This window comes from Megalops cyprinoides, chromosome 22 (assembly GCF_013368585.1).
Source record: "Megalops cyprinoides isolate fMegCyp1 chromosome 22, fMegCyp1.pri, whole genome shotgun sequence".
Classification (NCBI taxonomy): Eukaryota; Metazoa; Chordata; class Actinopteri; order Elopiformes; family Megalopidae; genus Megalops; species Megalops cyprinoides.
The window spans coordinates 19,053,296-19,073,745 of NC_050604.1; the positions used below are offsets into that span (position 1 = coordinate 19,053,296).

Below are 20,450 nucleotides of genomic sequence, written 5' to 3' on the forward strand. Positions count from 1 at the left end.
TCTCATTTGAATAGTGGTTTAGTGCAAAACTAGTTTCTTTGCAAATAATTTTAGCTAGCTACTTAACTAATACAGTTTACAATTCCAACAAAGTGGATGTCTCAGTTTGACACATTATTTGCCATTTGACCACTTGCACAAACCTTCACAAACTAAATTAGCATGAAGCTGGACTGCTGTCAGCTTTGCAGCTTGGTTGCGGTTGAGTTGCTAGTTGGTTGCAGGGCGTGTTACATAACGCAGTCAAGGTACGACTATGCTGCGATCGATAAAAGTTGCATGTAAGTTTCTTCCCGTGACGTCAGCCTTAATGCCTCTTAGCTTAGCCTGGGTTTACCATTTGAGAAAGGGCAGCAGCTGACAGGAGAAATTTGAGTTCAGAAATAGCTGTAATACCAGGACAAAGTCACTCTTGTTTACCCATAGCATTTACAGGAAAGAATTCAAACTTCGCAGTCTAATACATAAATAAAAGGAAATGTATGCTTCCGTTCGTCAAACGTCTTCATGGGTTTTCCTGCAGATTTTTTTGGGGGGAGGGGCAGAGCAGTATTCTGCTTCAGATTCTGTTTGCTAGCAGCTTAGGGAAAAACACTTCACTTCTGTTTTAGCTGTAGCTGCTGTAATTACAGCACAAGATGACAGTCCTGCTGACTGCCTCTGGGGTAGTGCATGGTGCATTGTGTCCACAGCGTCCTGTAACAAAGCAACTGAAGAATTCTTTCAAGATCAGGGCACTGCCGCTGATGACTGCTACGATACAGGAATTTTCATAAATATTAGCACAGTGATTCCTTGTAACCTTTGGATGGCTATGTTGAGATGCAGTGCCATTCATTTTTGGAGAATAAGCCTCAAATGCAGTATTTCTAGAAGAACCTGGTCCTTTTAAATGAAGAAATATGTCAGTGATTGGCAGAAATAAGACAAAACTCAAAACTGTAAGTCAAAACTGTGTCAAAAATTTGACAGCTGAGTGCTCAAGGAAAATGACAGGGCACTGCAGCCTGGCCATACAGAGCAGTGTTAAATAATGCTGAAGGCTAATGTCTACAGTCTCTGCAAGTATGGGCTGGCCTGTGCTGTGGCTACAGGCTGACATTTTAGAGACTTTAGGCAGTCTTGTCTGATATGGTGTTGAGCAAGTAAATTATGTTTTCATGATCAAACCGTATAAATATGACTGGTATTTTACAGGATTATAGGGTCTGCCTGTTTCATGGGTGAGGTCAACAAGATCATGAGTAAGATAAAACCATGTCATTTTATGTTGAATTATGTCATGAGTTTTTTTTTTCTGAATGACTAGTAGAACCTGTAAAGACACATAGTAAATATTTGTCTTTTCTTTTGTTACACTCCAGCTATTGTGTACACTTCAAAAGCAATTTATTTTAGCCAGTTTCCAAGGAAAGAGAGCCTTGGAGTGGAATATGGAGAGATTCTGTGGAGCAGAAGTACTGTGTGTGAATGTGAGTGGAGAAGTTGAATCAAAATGTGGAGGGGTTATAGAGGCTGTTGAGCAATGAGATGATCCGCAGAATGATCCACTCACGTGCTCCAACACGGACAAGGCATTGCTTTTATTTTCATGCCTACACCTCCCCTTTGACTCTAAGCAGACCTGTCATTAATCAGTTGGTATCTGTCCTGATTGGTGCAGATGACTGCCTTCATTTTGGTCTCCACAGTGAAGGTGGCGGGATAGGTGTTTAGTCCTGCTGAGCAATGGAAATGGCTGGGCTGACTGTGTTTTGGTCCCTCTGAGCGGTGGAGATGGCTGACTGTGTTTTGGTCCCTCTGAGCGGTGGAGATGGCTGACTATGTTTTGTGCATTAGATGGTGGTGAAGACCTTCATGGACATGGACCAGGACTCGGAGGATGAGAAGCAGCAGTACCTGGCGCTGGCGCTGCACCTGGCCTCCGAGTTCTTCCTGCGGAACCCCAACAAGGACGTGCGGCTGCTGGTGGCCTGCTGCCTGGCCGACATCTTCCGCATCTACGCCCCCGAGGCGCCCTACACCTCCCACGACAAGCTGAAGGTACCAGACAATCCCAGATCTAACCTTAAAACCCATACACCTCCCACGACAAGCATAGGGTACAGACACCCCAAACCTAAACTTCAAATCCGTAAACCTCCCACGACAAGGTACAGCTTCCTTTGACAATGTCAGCGTCTAGACACAGCCTCTGTCTTAATCCCTTAATCTGTAGTACTTGCACAGCAATTTCATGCCACCTTCTCCAGAAGCAACCAGTATCACTGCCCTCCCACAGAACTGAAAAGTAAACTTGTAGTGAAAACGTTTGCTCTCTGTCTCCTCACCCTTTCAAACCAAAGGTGCATCTCCGCTATATAGATTACCAGTACTCTGTACTTTGGGTGGGCTCGTGGGTTCAGCCAGTGGAAATGCACTTCTTGAGAGGGTGCATCCTAATTTAAAGCCGAAGCCTGTAAGTGTAAATGTAGAGTTTATAAGCACCACCTCTTCCCGGCTTTGTCTCCTCTCTTCCCCCAGGACATTTTCTTATTCATCACCAGGCAGCTGAAGGGTCTTGAGGACACCAAGAGCCCTCAGTTTAACAGATACTTCTACCTGCTGGAGGTGAGTGTTGTTTACGTCTTCAGTGGGGCTCAGCTGTGCACACTGAAACCCACTGAGGAACCCTGCTGAGCAGTCAGGAAATTACCAGGGGAGTCTGCCTGAATCTGAGATCAATGATGCCTAACAAAACAAAGGCCTTACTCTGTATAGTATGGACTAAAATAGCATGTGGAAAGGCTTGACAGCAGTATAATTTACATTTCAGACCCTCTTAAGCAATAAGCCTCTTGAGAACATTTAATCTGGGCAAAGAAAAGAAGTCTTTTTTTTTCTGTTTATTGTATTTCTGCATACTACTACTTGGATGTTGACACTGCCTGTTAATTGCAGCACCTGCTGCTACCTGAAGATCACAAATGCGTCCCTGCAGAACACACATACCTCCCTACTGACTTCCTTTTATACATGAATATTTAATCTGTGTAGAACCTGGCCTGGGTGAAGTCCTATAACATCTGCTTTGAGCTGGAGGACTGCAATGAGATCTTTATCCAGCTCTTTAAGACCCTCTTCTCTGTCATCAAGTAAGTTGCTTTTGCATCATACTGCCAGTGATCTTTGTTAAAATTAGATGCCATCAGCCTGAAAGGAGTCTAATATCTCTGGTTGTTATTGAAATCAGTCAATATAAGCATCTTTGACAGTGTAAAAGGGTGCCGTTACCTCTAATAGATGTAAATTCCCATGTCTCAGTGAGTTGCACAGACATAGAAGCTGTGACAATTGTATGACATTTTACCCATAATGCCCCTCTCTGTGAATCAGTAACAGCCACAACCAGAAGGTGCAGATGCACATGCTGGACCTGATGAGCTCCATCATCACAGAAGGAGACGGAGTGACACAGGAGCTGCTGGACTCCATCCTCATCAACCTCATCCCCGCCCACAAGGTATCAGCCTATCAGAACATTTTTCAGTCTGATTAATCACTGTCACTGTCAGTCTTATGCTGGCCCACAAGGTACTGGTGTATTGGCACATTTATCTAATGTGATTAATCACTGTCAACCACACACCAGCCCAGTGTCATTAGGCAGTTTTCACTTTCAGTTTGTGTTTATTTGTTGATCTGATAAAATATCATGAATCTCATCTGGTTTGGTTTGATTGATGGGGTTATTTAGAACTGTTCTTGTTGAGGTTGTAATTGTCATTAGGAGCTCACCCACGCATTGACCCAAAGTCGTCTAATATGGCTATAGCATTTTTCTACAAAAATCCTTTGTTGTCCTGCCTTTACAGAACTTGAATAAGCAGGCTTATGACCTTGCTAAGATTCTTCTGAAGAGAACGGTTCAAACCATTGAGACTTGCATCGCCAATGTAAGTACTGAGCATATCCTGTTTCCTCACATGGTGCAGCTGGTGCAGGTGTCAGTGGCTGAATCCTCCGCTCCTGTGTTCTGCCCCTAGTTTTTCAACCAGGTGCTGGTGTTGGGCAAGTCGTCGGTGAGCGACCTGTCAGAGCACGTCTTTGACCTCATCCAGGAGCTGTTCGCCATCGACCCCCTGCTGCTGCTGTCAGTCATGCCCCAGCTGGAGTTTAAGCTCAAGGTGACGCAGCTCCTCCTGACTGGCGTTGTACTGCATGCCCCAACACAACCCAGCATACAGCTCTCTCCGCTCTCTCTCACACGTCAACTTCCCTCTCTTCCCTCTATTACACACTCACGCGCACACACACACACACACACACACACACACACACACACACACGCCCCACCACACCCGTTATTCACACACACCAATTACCCTCTCTCCTTCTTTTCACAAACACACATACACCCTATCTCCCCTCTCTCCCCTGTGGACATTTCCTATGTGCGTATGTCATTTAGCCGCCTGTGTGCTATGTAACTCGAGAAAGGTAACATGTGCCATGTTGCATGTTCTCACCAGTTAATTTTACTTTCCACTATGTACCTAACTATTTGTGCTGTGTTTGTGTTTATGTGTGTGTTTATGTGCGTGTATGTATGTGTGTGCGTGTGTGTGTGTGTGTGTTTGTGTGTGTGTTACCTGTCGCTCAGAGCAATGACGGTGAGGAGCGCCTGGCGGTGGTGCGGCTGCTGGCCAAGCTGTTTGGAGCCAAGGCCTCAGAGCTGGCCAGCCACAACCGGCCGCTCTGGCAGTGCTTCCTGGGAAGGTGTGTGGCCACGCCCCCTCTCACCGCACTCACCCAGTACCTGCAGGGATTCATTCATTTCCCCCTCTCACTGCCTCCGAGGCACCCTCAGTGCATGTCAATCAAGATGTACGATTAAGAGTAGCAAGATTGGCCCTACCACTTGAGCCAGTCCTTTTAAATTAAGAGGAAGAAGCGGTGTGGTACGTGCTTATTTTCTGTGATGATTTGAGAGGGGAAGTAAGGTAGTCATTCCAACTCAAATGCACATGATGAATGAGGATGTTTAGGCAAATCGATACTGAGTTCAGTGGGCGTCGTTTCTAACTGACATCAGAACTGTAAACCTTTTGACCTCTAATGTACGAGATGTAATGTAATGCATTTGGTTCATGCTCCCCAGGTTCAATGACATCCACGTGCCAGTCAGGCTGGAGTGTGTGAAGTTTGCCAGTCACTGCCTGATGAACCATCCTGACCTGGCCAAAGACCTCACAGGTGAGCTGGGCCTGCTTTCATCTCAGCCAAAGCCAGTACTGTAAGCCCTCATTTCCCTCAGTCAGGCTCAGCTGGCATGTGCTTGCCACACCTGCAGAAATGCACATTCTTGTGGAGAGCAGGTATGCCCTTGACTGCATTTCACTGAGGCAGGTTGTACCAGCTGGGCATAAAAAATCTGGATGTGGCTGTGTGACCTGCTTTGTTGTACCAATCAGAAATGCTGGAGGTTTGCCATTGCTGTGTTGTTTTATGAGCAGATAAAGTTGTGCCAATGATATGTGACCTGAGATTGCCGTGGAGAAGAGTGTTAACCTCCTTTTCCTGGTGCGTGCTAGGCGTAGCCAAGCATAAGAGGGCATTCATCCAGATGCTGCAGATATACATGTCGTGTCTGACTTAAAGCTCTGTTTTGTAGGATGCGACAGTAAGCCAGGCATAAGGTCAGCTACTACAACCAGCCCCAGGTTCATAAGAAGTGGCAGTGACAGTTTAACAAACTCATGTTTGTCTGTCTGTGTGTCTGCCACCCTGTCAGAGTACCTCAAGGTGCGGTCCCATGACCCAGAGGAGGCCATTCGTCATGACGTCATCGTCACCATCATAAACGCTGGGAAGAAGGACTTGAATCTGGTGAACGACCAGCTGCTGGGCTTCGTCAGGGAAAGGACCTTGGACAAGAGGGTGAGTCCGCAAAGCACGCTGCTCCCCTGTCCAAGAGAGGCCGTGCGCACTCACACAGGGACTTGCTCCTCTCATTTAACACTGTGTTTCTCAGCCCTGGCTCTAGATCAGCCCTGTGAGTGCTGGGATTGGATCCAGCTGAGTTTGACTGAACTGTTCAAAAGCTCAATAATCATCTGCAATTGACATGCCTTTAGCTGTCTGTGTCCTTCAAGGCGGTAGTTGTGTTTTTGAACTGTGCAGGATTTTTGACTGTGTGTGTGTGTGTGTGTGTGTGTTTATCCAGTGGCGTGTTCGGAAGGAGGCCATGATGGGCCTGGCCCAGCTGTATAAGAAGTACTGTCTGCACCACGAGGCCGGCAAGGAGTCAGCCCAGAAGATCAGCTGGATCAAGGACAAGCTGCTCCACATCTATTACCAGAACAGCATCGATGACAAGTGAGTCTGAGCAGCACGCTGTACCGCTCCACCCAGCTGCAGCAACCCCCACCTCGTGTAGCAGCCAGGGAGGCCTGGCTTTCATTAGTCCGCTGAGGCAGTGACTAACATTAACAAAAAACAGCCCTCAGTAATTAGCATGTGTAGGAGCTGTCCAACCCTTCTGTTGTGCACTGATCAAGTGCCTCGCTCTGTGTGTGTGTGTGTGTGTGTGTGTGTGTGTGTGTGTGTGTGTGTGTGTGTGTGTGTTGTTTGTGTGTTGTGTGTGTGTTTTAGGTGTGTTTGGTGTGTGTTTGTGTGTTTGTGTGTGTGTTGTGTGTGTGTTGTGTGTGTGTTGTGTGTGTGTTGTGTGTGTGTGTGTGTGTGTGTGTGTGTGTGTGTGTGTGTGTGTTGTGTGTGTGTTGTGTGTGTGTGTGTGTGTGTGTGTGTGTGTGTTGTGTGTGTGTTGTGTGTGTGTTGTGTGTGTGTGTGTGTGTGTGTTGTGTGTGTGTGTGTGTGTGTGTGTGTGTGTGTGTGTGTGTGTGTGTGTGTGTGTGTGTGTCAGGCTGCTGGTGGAGAAGATCTTTGCGCAGTATATGGTGCCTCACAACCTGGAAACCGAGGAGAAGATGAAGTGTCTGTACTACCTGTACGCCTGCCTGGACCCCAACGCCATCAAGTGAGTCCTGACCTTTGACCCCTCATTAACCTTGACCATCAGTTTGTGGCACAAGTGGAAAGAAAACGGTGGCATATGAACGACCTGTTCTTTTCCCTTCGTTTTCATTCCCCCTCCCTCCCCACGTGGACGGACTCCTCCTCAGAGCTCTGAACGAGATGTGGAAGTGTCAGAACATGCTGAGGAGTCTGGTCCGAGAGCTGCTGGACCTGCACAAGGTGCCCGTGGTGAGTCCGGTGCCCCCTCTGTTCCCGGGGACCTGTAGCAATGCCACACTCAGGAACGGGAGGGAAATGTGAGTGGAGTTTTGACACGCTTGTTGTGTTTCTCCTTTTGCAGTCGGAAGCCAACAGCACAGCCATGTTTGGGAAGCTGATGACCATAGCCAGTAAGTTGTTTGGGAGGCGGAGAGGTGTACAGGAAGGGAGGGGGCAGGTGGAGGAGTGTGTAAGGGAGAGGGAGGAGGTCCAGAGGTGTATATGAGGGGGGAGAGGGAGGGAGGAGGTAGAGGGGTGTACAGGGAGGTACATTCAGGGAGCTGATTGGAAGCACCTCTCCCTCTCCCTCACAGAGAATCTTCCAGACCAGGGCAAGGCGCAGGACTTCATGAAGAAGTTCAACCAGGTGCTGGGAGAGGACGAGAAGCTGCGTGCCCAGCTGGAGCAGCTCATCAGCCCCACGTGCTCCTGCAAGCAGGCCGAGGTCTGCGTGGTGAGTGCCCCCCCCGCCGCGGCCGGGACACGCGCCTGCCCGCCTCCACGCCGCTGTCTGCTCCGCTGTGTGCTCCCTCTTCATAGTTCATGTATGGGACTGCCTGTTTGAGTGAATAAGTGTCTCCTCTCTCAGAGAGAAATCACCCGCAAGCTGACCTTCCCCAAGCAGCCCACCAACCCCTTCCTGGAGATGGTGAAGTTCCTGCTGGAGCGTATTGCACCTGTACACATCGACTCCGAGGCCATCAGGTACCGGCCCCGGCCCTGCAGACATTTCCATTCCCAGGAGAGTGTGTAAATCCGTGTGTAAATAATTACATTTATGTAAGAACACATTCTGCTTCCTGTAATGAGTGGTAGATACAGAGTAACATAAAGGAGAGCATAGTAGGCAGTGATTATGTAAAGAGGCATTCACTGTGGCTATGCCGCACAGTAAGAATGTGGTTGAAAAGAGGTGTAGGGGAGCGACCTGGGCAGTATTGTCAGAGGACACTGAATGAAGCTGTTGTATCTCACTGAGACACCTGGTGGTGGGATCGTGTAACTGCGGCTACGGCAGCCCTCGCAGAGGAAGTGATGTTGACACCACTAATGTGCCTACTCACAGTGGATTTGTGTTACTAATCTGAATTTGTGAGCATCACAGTAAGACTTTTTTCCTGTTTTTAGATGGTGTCCCAATTTCCTTATCAGTCGGGGTTGGCTTGTTTTTGCACAATAATTTAGGGGACGGGAACCCTGTCTTCATCCTGGAGGGCCTATTTCAAACAGGGGAGGAGAGGCTCGGAGAGCTCAGTGAAGGCGCTAAAGAGACACGATGTGCCCAAGCCGCGGGCTGGGATCTGTACTGTCCCCCTTCAGGGCCGGGAATAGGACTCTGCTTTAAGGATATGTGCAGTATTAGCGTGAACCTGACCGGGTGTGCCTTGGGTTTTCAGTGCGCTGGTGAAGCTGTTGAACAAATCAATAGAGGGCACAGCGGACGATGAGGACGAAGGAGTGACGCGGGACAATGCCATTCGCTATGGACTGGAGCTGCTCAAGGTGGGTCCTCTCGCCTGTAACGCACACGTATCCATGGCTGTCCCCTGCACATCGCAGCCCTAACCTCCGAACCCCTCCGCTCCCAGGTGCTGTCGTTCACCCACCCCACCTCCTTCCACTCGGCCGAGACCTACGAGTCCCTGCTGCAGTGTCTCAAGATGGAGGACGACAAGGTGGCCGAGGCTGCCATCCAGATCTTCAGGAACACCGGCCACAAGATCGAGACGGAGCTGCCGCAGATCCGATCGTACGGCCCGCTTCGGGCAGCGCTCTGTGCTGCTGCTTCACTTTCTTTTCATGAACCACACCGAAGCGCTTTTATCACAGCCTTCACAAAATAAATTCATTCATAATTAATAATAAATTTTTCTTGCCTGGTACGTACATGTCTGAGAGCTTTGTTAGGCCCAGTCTGTTCATGGAGCTCATAACTTCCCACGGTGCATCTGAATCATTATAATTTATTAATTGGAGAAGTATCTCTGGATGAATTGGGCCGCCTCGGCCCTGTCTGAGCCCCTCTCTCCCCCTCCCCCCTGCAGGACGCTGATCCCCATCCTGCATCAGAAGGCCAAGAGAGGCACCCCGCACCAGGCCAAGCAGGCCGTGCACTGCATCCACGCCATCTTCCACAACAAGGAGGTGCAGCTGGCGCAGATCTTCGAGGTAAAGCAGCCTTTCTGCTGCACTCTGTACGATCCGAGAGAGGGAGAGGGAGAGGGAGAGGGAGAGGGAGAGAGGGAGAGGGAGAGAGGGAGAGGGAGAGGGAGAGGGAGAGAGGGAGAGGGAGAGGGAGAGGGAGAGGGAGAGGGAGAGGGAGAGGGAGAGAGAGAGAGAGAGAGAGAGAGAGAGAGAGAGAGAGAGAGAGAGAGAGAGAGAGAGAGAGAGAGAGATCCTGGATCAACAGTCGTACATAACGGAGAAGTCTGAGAGCAGGGGAGGCTTCAGTGTGTGGAATTATATTGCAGGTCCAAAGCTTACCTTTGGTGGACCAATGCAACTAGACTAATCATAGGCATTAGTGAGCCACATGGCTGACTCAGGAAATAACAGGGCTGGACAACAGCGAGGTATAGACTGGTGTTACCGCATGGATCACAATCCCTCCTCTATCCCAGCATGTAACTAAAGGAGCCCCAGATTTACTCAGTAGCAGTTCCCCTACAGTGCAGTACTGCAGCAGCCCGCACTGTGTGCTGCGAGCTCTGAGGTTTTGGTGAGTGACCTCCTCCCCGCTGTGCCCCACAGCCCCTGTCCCGCAGCCTGAACGCCGACGTCCCCGAGCAGCTCATCACCCCGCTGGTGTCGCTGGGCCACATCTCCATGCTGGCGCCCGACCAGTTCGCCTCGCCCATGAAGTCCATCGTGGCCAACTTCATCGTGAAGGACCTGCTGATGAACGACAGGGTGAGGGCGGGGAGAGGGGGCGAGAGCGGGGCGGGGGGCAGGGAGACGGGGCGAGGGCGTTAGGGTGAGGATGGGGGGGATTGGACAAGGGTGGGGAAAGTGGCTGGGCGAGCATTCACTCTGAGCCCTTAATACATGGGCTGTGTTACCTCACCTGTGAGATGGGATGGGGGTGGAGGCATAACTTCACTAAATATCCTACCGTTATAAACGGGTGATGTGTAAGCTGTGGAGGGTAAAATTAATGATGTAATGTAGTGGGTCAGGTCCCGAATGGGCCACGGCTGTACCCTTGAGCACAGCACTTGACCTGAATTTCTGCAGTAAATGCCCAGCTGGATAAGGGAGCGTGTGTAAAATACAAATATGCATGTTACACAAGCCACCCTGGACGAGGCTGTGTGCTGAGCAAATAATGAAGAAGTCTGACTCATCCTTGATTAGCTGGGTGAGAGTACATCCTACTGACGATGTGAGCTTTGGGAGTTCGGAGCCGAGGTGACGGATCCGTTTGTGTTTGACTCATGCGTGACATTTCACGCCTCTGCCCGGGGGCCGGTCACGGTGGTGGGTGGCAGCTGTGTGGTGCATATGCTGGCAGCACCTCCGTGCCGCAGAAAGACACGGCAATGACCGGCTGTGTCCTTCCCACCAGTCTGTAGGCAACAAGAACGGGAAGCTGTGGACCTGTGACGAGGAGGTGTCCCCCGAGGTGCTGGCGAAGGTGAGACCGGCTGTGGGAGTGGGGATGTTACAGTGTTCTGGGGTGGGTGGGGGGGGGGGGGGGGGGGGGGGATGACACTTTGGTCATTGACCAGTCGTATCGCAGCATGTTTTCACCAGATCTCTTTCCTGATGTGCGTCTCAGTATTTCTCTTTCCTTAGTTGAGCCCTGGTGTGTTTAATGAATATGTAGAGCATGTCTCTGGTGCTGTTCTCCGGTGACTGTGTAGCACAGTGGTAAGGAGCAGGGCTCATAACTGAAAGGCTGCTGGTTCAGTTCCCAGTAGGGGCACTGCTGTTGTTGGGCAAGGTACTTAACCAAGAATATTTAGCTGTATAAATGGATAACGCGTAACGTTGTAAACTATGGAAGTCACTGTGGATAAAGAGTGTCTGCTAAATGACTAACGTAAAGGTGATGGCTCAGCCTTTTTCTTTCCTTAGCTGAACCCTGGTGTGTTTAATTAGCGTGTTCAGCATGTCTCCGGCGCTGCTCTCAGTTCAGAGGAGTCAGTCGGAGGGACTGTGATTACGAGTGCTTTGGTTTCCGCGTTCTGTCCCCCACATTCACCCTCCTGTTATCCCCCCTTACTGTCAGGTCCAGGCCATTAAGCTGCTGGTGCGCTGGTTACTGGGCATGAAGAACAACCAGTCCAAGTCTGCCAACTCCACGCTGCGCCTCCTGTCGGCCATGCTGGTCAGCGAGGGGGACCTGACGGAGCAGAAGAAGATCAGGTACCTGCAGGCAGCGCCGACGCCGGCACATACAGCACCGATTCACACACACACTCCGGAGCCAGAGCGCTGGCCTCTGTCTAAGCCTGCCCCCCCTCCCTCCTCCCCCCCGCAGTAAATCAGACATGTCCCGCCTGAGGCTGGCGGCCGGCAGCGCCATCATGAAGCTGGCGCAGGAGCCCTGTTACCACGACATCATCACGCCCGAGCAGTTCCAGCTCTGCGCCCTGGTCATCAACGTGAGTGCCGTCCGCTCCAATCGCTAATGCAGCGGCAGCATGAGTCATCCCTTTCCGATTCGCCAGCCCGGACCCCATTAAAAAGCACATTGTGCATATGACTGTGCTATTAAAGGCAGGGTCACCCCCCCAGGGCTTAAAATAAGTGCTGCGCTCGGTGTCCTCGCCAGGCTTTTAGCATAGTGAGCTAATGGTGTCTGAGAGCCCTAACCTGGCTGGTTGCAGGGTCTGGGCTTGGAGCAGGTATCTTTGAGTAATGATGTGAAATCCAGTAATTGGCTCGTTCCTTCGCTCGCCTGACTCTCATGGCCTCGTTCGTTCCCATTTCCATCCCCTTCTCCGTCTGTGCCCTTTTTTCCTGAACCCGCCGGCAGGACGAGTGCTACCAGGTGCGGCAGAACTTTGCGCTGAAGCTGCACCTGGCGCTGGTGAAGCTGCTGCTGCCGCTGGAGTACCTGGCCGTGTTCGCCCTGTGCGCCAAGGACCCGGTGAAGGAGCGGCGTGCCCACGCCCGCCAGTGCCTGCTCAAGAACATCAGCGTGCGGCGCGAGTACATCAAGCAGAACCCCATGGCCCACGGTCAGTACCTCTCTGAAGGCCCGCTCTGAAGGCTTGCTTATTAAGCCCGCTCTGAAGGCCCGCTTCTCGGGCCCGCTCTGAAGGCTTGCTTATTAGGCCCCCCTCCTTCGTCTCCCTCCTCAGACTCACTCCCCAGTCCCTCTCCTCATATTTGCTCCTCAGAGTCGCTCCTTCCTCAGTCTTTCTCCTCAGGCCCCCTCCTCAGATCAGCTCCTTAAGCGCCCCCCCCCCCCCCCCCCCCCCCCCAGGCTGTGTTGCTTCATCTCCGGTCACTCACTGCCTCCGCTCTCCTCCCCCCCCTGCAGAGAAGCTGCTGTCCCTCCTGCCGGAGTACGTGGTCCCCTACATGATTCACCTGCTGGCGCACGACCCAGACTTCACCAAGCCGCAGGACTGCGAGCAGCTGCGTGACATCAAAGAGTGAGTGGCAGCAGGCAGGGCCGGGGGGGCGGAGCCTCATCGAGTGAGTGACAGCCGTGACGCTGGGGGTGGAGCCTCCGGGGATCTGGAGTCCGGTCCTAGAAGAGGCAGCAGCATCCTGCTCCTCGGTCACATATCACACATTCATAGCACCTTGGCACAAAACAAACTGCTACGCTGACTCTGAAGTTCAGATGCTTGAGACTTATTTATGTGACCTTGGGGGGGGGGGGGTCCTCCTTTTGTCTAAGTCTAGTCCAGTGCGGTCGATGCTGTGGTGTTGACTTGTCGTTCTCTCTCTGCATCTCTCCCAGGTGCCTGTGGTTCATGCTGGAAGTGCTGATGACCAAGAACGAGAACAACAGCCACGCCTTCCTGAGGAAGATGGTGGAGAACATCAAGCAGACGAAGGACGCGCAGGCGCCCGACGACCCCAAAGCCAACGAGGTGCCGAGCCGAGGCTGCCGCCGCAGCGCGCGGCCCTGTCTGAGGCCCGAGGGTCTTCCTGCAGTCTGTGCGTGAGTGTGTTCACCTCCAGATAATCCCTCTGTCCTTTGCACAACAGAAGCTGTACACCGTCTGTGACGTGGCGCTGTTCGTGATCGTCAACAAGAGCACAGCCTGTCACCTGGAGTCCCCCAAAGATCCCGTGCTGCCCACTAAATTCTTCACTCCTCCGGATAAGGTAGCTGAGCCCCGGCTCTGCCTGTGTCGAGCTCCTCAGCGCGCTCCGCGGCACGCTTGTTCTTAACCCTCCTCTGTGTTTCAGGACTTTGTAAATGATAAGGAGTACTTGTCATCAGAAGCCAGGACAGTGCTGCTGACGGGAAAGGTAAGCCAGCTCCTCCCTTACCCGTCAGTCTTTAATCATTCTAGTGCTTACACTCCACTGCAGACTTCCCTGTGCTCCTCCCTGCCTCTTCCCCCCTCTCCCTCCACTGCAGACTTCCCCCTCTCCCTCTCCCTCTCCCTCTCGCTAATCTCATCTGAACAGGATTTATTCTCTCACCTTTTTATCCTGTACTTTGTGTTCATGTGTTTTTGTTTGTTTCCTGAAAAGCAGTGTTAGGAGCACTGATTATCGCTTGAGCAGGTTAACGGGAGTGATGGCAGCAGTGGTGGTGGTGATAAAGATGAAGGTGACGGTGATGATGATAATGATAATGGCCTCTGTTCCAGCCCAAGCCCACTGCAGTGCTGGGGGCGGTGAACAAGCCCCTCTCTGTGGCAGGCAGGAGGCCCTACACCAAGGCCCCAGGCTCGGAGACGGGCAGCAACGTCAGCGGGAACTCCGAGCCCAGCTCCCCCGCAGGGAACAGAGGGAGGTGAGGGGGCTGCTAGCCTCACGGCTTTTTCCCCAGACACACTGAATCACTGCTGAAGGGTGCTGTAGTACCCTGCACTCAGATGTTTCCTCTTGTATACAGTGGGGAATTTTAAGAGTGTATGACTGGTTAATAACCGGACTAATGAGGGGGCAATGGGCCGGGCAGGAAACTAGCAACACACAGTGATCCAGCGATAGAGCTTCTGTTGGATCTGAGCTGTGATCGGAGCTGTGATGATCGATCTTCTCCTTTGCGAAGGGATGTGAGCATGGAGTCGTCGGGCACAGGAGCGAGTGAAAACGAGGAGAACCCAGTCATGGGGAAGAAGGTGGGTCACAGCTGGAGCTGCGAGGAGGTTTCACATGAGAGATGAGTTTACACACAGGCCACACTGGGGCCAGATGGGTGACATTGTGGGTCAATTAGAAATTAGACAACGTTCTATTATGCCTCTATACTTGAAGCAGCTCAGTAGCCATCCAGCTGTATAGGTGGAGAGTGTAAAAGCTGTGAAAGTGGCCCCTTCTGAGGTGGAAAGAGGTGACCTGTCCTCTGGAGGCTGACTGTTCTCTGCGCCCCTCTCCCAGGAGGTGAACTCGGAGGCGGGGCAGGGCGGGGTGAGGAAGCGGGGGGCGGGTGCGGCCTCCGCTGCTGACAGCGAGAACGGCGGGGCCTCGGAGGGCACGACGGCGACGCCCCCGGTCCCGAACAAGCCCCGGCGAGGGCGGCCCCCCAAGTCTCTGTCCGCTGGCGCGGGCGGGGCCGGCAGCGCAGAAAAGGAAGGGGGAGGAGCCGGGCGGGGCAGGAAGAGGGCGGCACCAGCCCAGGACAGCACCAGCACCCCCTTGGTGGAGCCAATCACCATAAAGATACCAAAACAGCAGAAGGACTCCGAGACCAAGAGGGCGGCGCCACAAAGGCAGATGGACCTACAGAGGTGAGAGGGTGGGGGGGGAGCCGGGGGGATCTGGGAGGGGGAAGAGGCTGACTCTGAAGTTTCAGTCAAAAATACGATTCCTGATTCGATGTAGTGCCTGTTGATTCAGCTCGGGGACACAGACCCTGGATCTGTTCCAGTTTTTTTTCCGTCCAGTTCCGTTTGGATTCGGGCTTGTGATCGAGCAAGCTGATCTCAGACAGCTTCATTAGGGCCATACAGTCACGTGTGTGTTAAGCACAGCAGAGTGATGGTGTCGGTCGCGAGGGCGCAGCGCCAGTAGCAGTCAGCTCCGAGGCACTCGAGTGCCCTGAGCGCCGCCGCCGTCTCCGTGGCAACGGCGAGTGTCTCGTCAGACGGTTTGCCTCCCGCAGCAGCTGTCACGTCCTGGGCAGCGACGGGGACACAGAGAGGGAGCTGGAGTCCAGCCCGGAGAGCCCGGCCGGCAGCCTGAAGAGCCCCGCCGGCGGCCCGGAGCGGGAGAACTGTGCAGGCAGAGAGAGGCAGGGAGGCGCTGTGCAGGTGCAGGGAGAGTGGGAGGGGGGGGGGGGCAGGGAAAGAGAATGAATGAGTGAGAGAGACACAGAGAGAGGGAGGCAGGGAGACGCTGCACAGGTACAGAGAGAGAGAGAGAGCGAGCCGGCCACATGCACGTGGCTCAGTAACTATGTAACTGTCTAGTCAGGTTTGCACAAGTTGCACAAGGGTTTGAATAGTGTCATGCTCACGCTCGCTGGTCTTACACTGTTGCTCATTTAACTTGAATGGTGCGCTTCTGTTCTTTTGTGCTGGAAGTCACTCTGGTTTACAGCATATGCTAAATGAATGTAACGTAATGCAAATGCATGTTAAAATTTATTCCCTGCGAGCGTGTAAGGATGTCTCATTAAGGATTCCAGTCATATTTACTGCGCATCGCAGATAATATGTAATAGCCATACAGTGCTTTGTCATTGCTGGTTATAGTCCAGAGTTCTCTCATTCATGCCATTTGCTCCTTCGGTATGGGGGTGTGACTTGAGGCTTCTCTCTCTCCCCCCCCGATGGCGTTTAGGTAAAAAGAAGATGTCGGCAGAGAGCCAGACGGTAGAGGGCTGTGTGCCTGTTCCAGGACTCCTTTCCAGATGCACCACAGCGCCTCCCTCAGGCTGCAGAGCGCTTCTGATCCCCCAGATGGACACAAACACATTCACCAGAGCTCCCGCGGAGCCAGCCTTCTCAGCGGGAAAAAAACAACAGCAAAGCGCAAAGGGAAAAACTTTTGGAAGCAGTTCCAGACCAGTTTGTCTAAATCTTTTTTTGTTGTTTTTTTTTTTTTTGGCCCCATTGAAACATTTTCTTTTTTAAAAAAAAAAAAAAAAAATCTTTTATAGTTTTTATCAGGTTTGGGGTTGTATATTAAAGCCCGGAAAGTTTTTTTTTTTTTTTTTTCGTTTTTCATTTTTCATTCCTCTGTCTGAGTGCCGTTGAGACAACGTTGTGTGTTTTTCAACGCGGAGGGCTGTGGGGGAAGCCAGGACGAGTGTTAAAATGAGTACCTCAAGCACACAAATCACCTGCGTTAATGTAGCCGAATAACTGATCCGAGTACAGTGATGAAGGGAAAGCCGCTCCTGCTGGTCACTCAGCACCGACACCCACCACGCCCTCCTCAGCTGACACGCCCCTGCCCTACCTGACCAATGGAAAAAGTGTCATTTCAGTCGCGTGTGTTTGAAACCGATACCCTGTGTTTTGCTGCCGGCCGCCGGGAGCGTTCTTTAGAGTGGAGACCGCCCGGCCTTGCAGATGTGTGCTGTCTTGTCAGCTGTTCCCCGGACCCGTCTGTTGCTCGTTATTGCTTCAGTGTCTCCGTCCCGTCACCTTCCCCTCTGTCCGTCAGTTAGCTCTTCACCCACGGTTTAACCAGTGAGGAAAAAGAACAACTCTGGAAGGGAATCGTCAGTTCCTATTCAGAGGCCTTTTATTATTTGTGCAAATTTTACATTTTTGTAATGAAAAGAGGGTGTGCAAAAAGGGAGATTCGCCCTTTCTCTCCTTCCTAAAGGGGGCAGGTTGAAAATGACCTGTCAACTTGTCAATTACGCTAACTTGGATTTAAAGCATCTACGTGAACGAAAAGGTTAAACAATTCAGAACTGTTTTATTGTGTTTTTAAGGATTGAACGTGTTTTTTAAGACATTTGCAGTTTGTCTCCGTTTTCTGGTTCATTTTGTTTTATTTTAGCGAAATGCTTAATGTTGCATTGATGAAGATTCCAGCTGGGTTTTTTGATGTAGATGTGTATGGGTGTTTTACACATGACCATATTTAATTTTTATGATTTTTTTCCCCCTTTTTTGCAGAAAATAAATGCTTTTAGACGTGCAGGTGTGCTTTTATGACTTACTGTGGTGAAGCATCTACCCTCATCCTGCTATTAAAAAAATTTCTCAGCTGAATGTCAGCCTGGTGTGCATGCTCTCAGGAGCTCCTTTTGGAAAGAAAAATAACCCTTTCTAATGGAGAGGAGATGCACTTGAGTGCGTCTCTCCTTTCCTGTCAAACACTTCATTTTCGCTTTCCATTTTCTTTAATGTTGGAATTCAATGACTGGCTTGAAGTTCATACAAAAAAGGTTTTTTTATGAGCACTCAGCTTTCCCTATCTGTAACTATTATGAACCTGTTCAGATATGTCTGCCTATTCAGAAGCCTTAAGCGAATGGCCAGTGTGGAGTTCTAGCAAGTTTGGTTGAGGATGCCAGCAGGGACACTCTCACTACAGGTACTTGGAGCAAGTTGCTTTGCTCATAATGCTTCAGCACTTAACCAGACTCAAGAAATGTGATTATAACTTCTGTCCAAACAAGAATTTACAGTGCTAATATGTTAAGAACACTTACAGGAAGTTGGAGAGACAAGAGAAATAAATGTATAACAAGAGTAAATTAGACTTGTGATTTTAAGCGTTTCACAGACACCTTGATGCTGAGCGACTAGCAATTTCCATATCCATTATTAAAGCTGGATATTTACTGAAGCAATGTGGGTCAAGCACCTTTGCTTGAAAGTTACTACAGCAGTGCCCCACATAAGTATACCCGCAACCATTAAGCAACCAACCCTGCTCCACACCACCTTTAGTACAAGTCCAGGTCTAATGTCGTCTCCCCTACTGTGAACACAGAAAACCACATCCATTTTAATTTTTTTTTCTTTTATTTCCATGTTTTTTTTAATAAAAGAAATATGACAGTTTGACAATAAATAACCATGCTGTACGGCTTATTCGATGACGGAGAGGAGAGCAGGAAAAGGAGTGGTAAGATCCAAACTGAAGTCCGGGTGAAAAACGGCAGAACGGCAACCCTAGTTTCTTTCGTGCAATATTGAACGTAGTAAACACAACAGGAAGACAAAGAAAAATAACATTTTTTCTTCTTTTTTTTTCTTTTTTAAACAAAAGTTCAGCCATCAATGGTGCATTCTAAGATGTTAGTTTTTTTTAATACGAAAAGAACACAGCTGTATGTACAAGAGAAGAGGGGCTGAGGGAATTGGGGGAATTTGAATTTTAACATCCCACCCCCCAAAAAAAAAAAATAAAAAGATGTCCTGCATCAACACTATGGAATTCACAGAGTGGGAGGTGCAGCAGTGAGGGGGTGGGTGGAGCACAGCAGGGACGGGGGACAGGTAAAGAGGGGCGTTAAAAGCACCAGGTAAAACCACACATGCTGGGGGGTTAAGGCTGGAACTCAGCCTGACTGCATTTTGGGGAATGAGCATTACTGACATTAACAAACAATGTGTATGAAACCAAACAAACAAAGAAAAACCCTTAAAATGTATTATTCAAAGAGAAGGACAAACTGCTGTGCAAGGTGGTGTGAATCCAGGCCAGAAACCTGCGAGGTTAGCAGTCCAGCTTCAGTTTATGACACTCGACCATCGTGACTTCTGATGTCATAGCATTTGTTTTGGTTCTCAGTCAGTCTTTAACAAACCATAATATACATATTACTGTACAATAGTATGTTCCCCTCTCAATGCGGTGAATAAACCTGTTGGAGAGTCACTGAATTATGACATCTACCGTTTCATCTGACGCACACAACAAATGGCAAATAATTTAAAGCAATGATCTTGAAAATATTTCTTCAAGTTTTATGACCAAATACAGTTTACCTTCTTACCTAACCTACAAGTCCTTCATTGTACATCACTGCAGGGAGAAGGAACAATGATGGCTAATGGAGTCTCCAGTTGCAGTCTTCCAAAACAAGTTAAAAGGTTGATTGAGCTTTGTAATGTTTTTTTTTCCCCATCAGAGTGAAAATACATGCAAATTTATTAAGTCAAGACTTGAAAAAAATAAAATGTCTTGAACAGATTGTTTACAGTAGTCAGTACCAACCTTGAGTAAATTATCAACTTGCAGCTAGTACTCTGGAGTTACTTTTGTTCTGTACCTTGGCAAGGTAAGTTTTGTCCTTAATTTTGAGTAACAAATTTTAAGCATGTGTTACATTTTCCATTAATGGCAGTAACTACTGAGCTCATGTTTTATAAAAACTTAAATTTGTTATTCAAACTTAAAGAGTAAAGTACACAGCTATCAGATGAGAAGGCAACCCCATACTGTTGCGATAATGTCAGAATTTACAGTGCGATTAAATGGTGGCTTCTTAACTTGAATCCTTTAGGAACAGGCTAGTGCCACATCTCCCTGTGCTGATGGTAGATGACGCTGAGCAGGGAGGACCAGAGATCTGAGCCACAGTCCTAAATACAAGTCCACACTTCCCTGTAAATGACAACCGCAAACCTCTGAGCAAAGACCACCTCTCAAAAAAAAGCAAGCTAAGAAGGAACCATGTTCTGACACATTGCCATTTTATGATGAGAAACAACGGCACTAAAAACTGATGGAGGGTCTGTCAGTTCAGTCGTATCTTAAATAGGAGAGGCGTAACTCCACGCCAAAGACACAGCATTGCTTTTCAAACAGCAAAGAGATGGCCACATCAAATACCTCAGGAAGTGACATGTCACCCCCCTCCTACAGTAGGGTATTACAGAAAAGCCATTGGAGGTCAGGGTAGGACTGCTCGGGTTTCTGCACAAAGGTTTAGAGGGGCTGGCCGCTCGCAGATCCACCAAAATCTCTGGGTTGTGGGTAGGTTGGGTAAGTGACTGTGACCCAATCTGCATAAATTCAGACTCTTTTATTGGCTAAACCTACAGGAACTGTGGGGACAGAGGAAGCTGCAGAGCAGGGCTGTAGTTTGTGCTGCGAGCACATCATTTATTTCAGAGATTTTT

At 49.9% G+C, this 20,450-nt stretch overlaps 1 protein-coding gene across 2 annotated transcripts in view; it reads left to right on the plus strand.

The window, feature by feature from the left end:
• Positions 1-17,274, plus strand: part of pds5a (PDS5 cohesin associated factor A) — a 24,065-nt gene extending 6,791 nt beyond the window's left edge. For both annotated transcript variants that reach the window (XM_036516547.1, XM_036516546.1), the window contains exons 3-33: positions 1,840-2,043; positions 2,524-2,610; positions 3,037-3,134; positions 3,376-3,502; positions 3,855-3,935; positions 4,026-4,166; positions 4,643-4,758; positions 5,141-5,235; positions 5,774-5,919; positions 6,206-6,357; positions 6,902-7,015; positions 7,161-7,242; positions 7,355-7,403; positions 7,587-7,726; positions 7,862-7,977; positions 8,670-8,775; positions 8,862-9,022; positions 9,318-9,441; positions 10,024-10,182; positions 10,838-10,906; positions 11,504-11,640; positions 11,756-11,879; positions 12,254-12,458; positions 12,764-12,878; positions 13,193-13,325; positions 13,444-13,563; positions 13,648-13,710; positions 14,058-14,203; positions 14,465-14,534; positions 14,794-15,143; positions 16,198-17,274. In XM_036516547.1, the coding sequence (XP_036372440.1) occupies positions 1,840-2,043; positions 2,524-2,610; positions 3,037-3,134; positions 3,376-3,502; positions 3,855-3,935; positions 4,026-4,166; positions 4,643-4,758; positions 5,141-5,235; positions 5,774-5,919; positions 6,206-6,357; positions 6,902-7,015; positions 7,161-7,242; positions 7,355-7,403; positions 7,587-7,726; positions 7,862-7,977; positions 8,670-8,775; positions 8,862-9,022; positions 9,318-9,441; positions 10,024-10,182; positions 10,838-10,906; positions 11,504-11,640; positions 11,756-11,879; positions 12,254-12,458; positions 12,764-12,878; positions 13,193-13,325; positions 13,444-13,563; positions 13,648-13,710; positions 14,058-14,203; positions 14,465-14,534; positions 14,794-15,143; positions 16,198-16,201 (3,834 nt within the window). In that variant the 3' untranslated portion in view covers positions 16,202-17,274. The remainder of the gene's footprint in view (positions 1-1,839; positions 2,044-2,523; positions 2,611-3,036; positions 3,135-3,375; positions 3,503-3,854; positions 3,936-4,025; positions 4,167-4,642; positions 4,759-5,140; positions 5,236-5,773; positions 5,920-6,205; positions 6,358-6,901; positions 7,016-7,160; positions 7,243-7,354; positions 7,404-7,586; positions 7,727-7,861; positions 7,978-8,669; positions 8,776-8,861; positions 9,023-9,317; positions 9,442-10,023; positions 10,183-10,837; positions 10,907-11,503; positions 11,641-11,755; positions 11,880-12,253; positions 12,459-12,763; positions 12,879-13,192; positions 13,326-13,443; positions 13,564-13,647; positions 13,711-14,057; positions 14,204-14,464; positions 14,535-14,793; positions 15,144-16,197) is intronic.
• Positions 17,275-20,450: the final 3,176 nt, after the last annotated feature.